Source organism: Silene latifolia, chromosome 8, assembly GCF_048544455.1.
Source record: "Silene latifolia isolate original U9 population chromosome 8, ASM4854445v1, whole genome shotgun sequence".
Classification (NCBI taxonomy): domain Eukaryota; kingdom Viridiplantae; phylum Streptophyta; class Magnoliopsida; order Caryophyllales; family Caryophyllaceae; genus Silene; species Silene latifolia.
Window position 1 is genome coordinate 28,054,817 of NC_133533.1, and position 2,941 is coordinate 28,057,757.

Sequence of the window (2,941 nt, forward strand, 5' to 3'; positions counted from 1 at the left end):
TCCTGTATCACACACAGATTTGCATAAAAAACCGCAGAATAATGTTCATCTCTGGTTAGTTTATGGACAGATAAGAGATTGTGTTTAAAGGTTGGAACAAATAACACATTTCTGAGAGTGATTCCATTGTCAAACCTATATGTGCCAATGTGAGAAACAGTAGAGGTATCTCCATTGGGTAGGTTTATTTTGGGTGTGTGCTTAAGTTTGACAAATTTGTCCAAGAGATTTAAGTCGAAAACCATGTGATTGGATGCACTTGAGTCTATAATCCATTCAGGTGGTGTGTCTGAGGCAAGGTTGCAGTTTAAGGAAGTCATACCTGCAAAGTTAACCTCCATTTCATCTTCTGTTTCAGGGTAGTGACTTGTTCCCTTGCCCTTGCTCATCAGTTGTTCAAACTGTTTTGTTGTCAGAGTGATGGTTCCACCAACGTCACCTTGACCTTCATCCATTGAGACATTTCCTGCCATCCTTCCATGCTTGACATAGGAGTTGTATTTTCCTTTGTTCTGTCCAGACCTGGGTTCTTTGGAACCTGAGCTTTGATAGCTACCCCTCTTCTTATTGGCTACAGATTTCTCTGGAAACCGTATGGACACATGGTGATCAACTGGATAGCCAACCACTCTCCAACATTTATCCCTTGCGTGGCCCTTCTTCTTGCACACAGGACAGGAGGGTGCATCAACAGGTGCTTGCTGATCAGCAACATAAAATGGCAGGTTGTCAGACTCCAGCTTTTCAGTGCTCATGCTCTTATAGTTCCTTCTCTGTGCCTCCTCCTGTTGGAATATGGCAGCTGCTTCTTCCACAGTTGGCAATGGATTCATCATCAGAACATGACTCCTCATGTTAGTATATGAGGGATTCAGTCCATTTAAGAACTAAAAAAGTTTCCTTTCATTTTGTTCTTTGATTTGAGCATCTAACCAGGCATTGATCTCAGTGGTGACCTGAGTGACTGGTGGCCAGTCTGACATGATTTCAATGTTTTGCCATAAGATTCCGAGCTCAGTGAAGTACTCACATATGGACTTGTCTCCCTGACTGAGATTATCAAGCTCCTTGTTGAGCCTAAACTTCCTTGCACCATTACTCATAGAGAACTGAGTTTGAAGGTAGTCCTATATCTCCTTTGTTGTCCTATGTACATGACAGATCTCTTGATGGGTTGGTCAACATTGTGCATTATCCATGTGATGAGAAGGCAATTACATGTGTCCCAAGCAGCCTCTCTAAGTGAATCATTTGCAGGCCTCTTCACCACGCCTGTTAGGAACCCCAGCTTCCTCTTGGTACAAATGGCTATCTCCATTTGTCTTTTCCATTCCAAGTAATTCTCAATACCAGTAAGCTTGGTATCAACAACTACCGGATGGGTGCTCTCTGCAGGATGCAGGTAAAGAGGATCAGTGGGTTCCATGGTGAAGATGGCAGTGGATGAAGTTTGTGTAGTGGCAGAGGCAGTGGTGGTTGAAATGGTGTTGTTTGGATTTGCCATTTAATTGGAGTTGTTTGAGTTTTGCTTGAGATGTTGTAGTTACAGGACAAAGAAATTCCTGAGTTTGGCTATGAGATCCACTGCCTTTAGGCAAGGAATTCATACCTTGGTTGTTGAAGATCAGTAAATGCTGCTCTCTTTGGATGGTTATCCGTCCCCTCATTCCTGAGGGCTCTGATACCATGTTGCAATTAATAGACATTTAGGAAGTAGAGGACATTGCAAGAATTGAGAGCAAAATGTAGTTGAAGCTTTTTCATTAATGTTTTTTTGTGTGTTTGAAATCAGTACATAGTCACAGATGATAGAAAACTAAACTGGGTAATAGACGACTTATGTAAGACTAAAGCTAACAAGTTAAATCTTAGATTTAAGGTGGATCTCTATGTTTTGGCTTTGAGTATTCATCCGTCCTTTTCTAATTTCTTGCTTGATATGGCTTGCTGATGTCATCAATGCTTTCATCACTATTTTCTTCATTACATAAATAAATACTCCCTCCTATTCATCATTTTCTTCCCTATTTCCTTATTCGGATTATTCGGGTTTTCTTCCCTATTTTCTTTTTTGGGTTAATTTGTGTGGTCCAACTTAAATTACATGTGGGGTAATGTGTTTTGTGTGGTCCAAAATTGGTTTTTTATTCCTTATGCAAAAAGAAAAGGGGAAGAATATAGTGAATAAGAGGGAGTATTAGGATTATACAAAGTAATAGAATTATGGTAAAGATATTAATAATATTGTATGGGATATCATGTAATATATTCTATTGTCTTAGGTAGGTAAGTAAATAATCGAGTTACCATATGTTGTATTAGGTCGTTTAGGGTTTCTTGTTTGTCGAAGTATTATATATGTATTGATGTGTATCACGTTGCAATATACAAGAAATAAGACTTCTGCTCAGTTTCTCATGGTATCAAGAGCAGTCACATCGATCCACACATAAAACTCAATCAAATCAGCCGGCTTCATCATGGGCAAGGATGACGGCAAATCAACACAGGGCAATGGTCCAAAGACTATTCCCACAACATCACCATTATATCTCCATCCCTCCGACAACCCAAATCTCAATGTCACACAAATCATATTCGATGGAAACAACTATGATATGTGGGCGGATGCCGTTAAAAACGGACTCGATGCGAAGAACAAATTAGCTTTCATCGAAGGAAAGGTCCAAAAACCGGTGAACCATGGAGATGAAGACAGCATCGAGACGGTGGCGTGGAGGCAGTGCAATGCTATGTTGAGAGCATGGCTTCGGAATGTAATCGACCCCAGGTTACACGCAAGTATTACCTTCTCTCAACCTATCGAAGAGATTTGGAAGGAATTGTCGGATAGGTATTCAAGTGGAAATGCTCCTAGGGTTCATCAATTGAAGAGCGAATTGAATGAATGCAAGCAAGGAGGCGATTCTGTGGTTGAGTA

The 2,941-nt window shown here is 40.5% G+C and overlaps 1 protein-coding gene across 1 annotated transcript; it reads right to left on the reverse strand.

Moving 5' to 3' along the window:
- Positions 1 to 887: 887 nt before the first annotated feature.
- Positions 888 to 1,504, reverse strand: LOC141594911 (uncharacterized). The gene is made up of 2 exons (XM_074414893.1): positions 1,155 to 1,504; positions 888 to 1,086 (listed from the first exon to the last, which is right to left on the reverse strand). The coding sequence occupies exons 1-2, from the start codon at positions 1,502 to 1,504 to the stop codon at positions 888 to 890; spliced, it is 549 nt and encodes a 182-aa protein (XP_074270994.1).
- Positions 1,505 to 2,941: the final 1,437 nt, after the last annotated feature.

What these genes read in the sequence shown, in the direction of transcription:
- LOC141594911 (XM_074414893.1), bottom strand. Translation starts at nt 1,504, where the DNA reads ATGGCAAATCCAAACAACACCATTTCAACCACCACTGCCTCTGCCACT. An exon ending in CCCATCAAGAGATCTGTCAT is followed by an intron (nt 1,087 to 1,154) that starts GTACATAGGACA and finishes TAATGGTGCAAG; the next exon opens with GAAGTTTAGGCTCAACAAGG.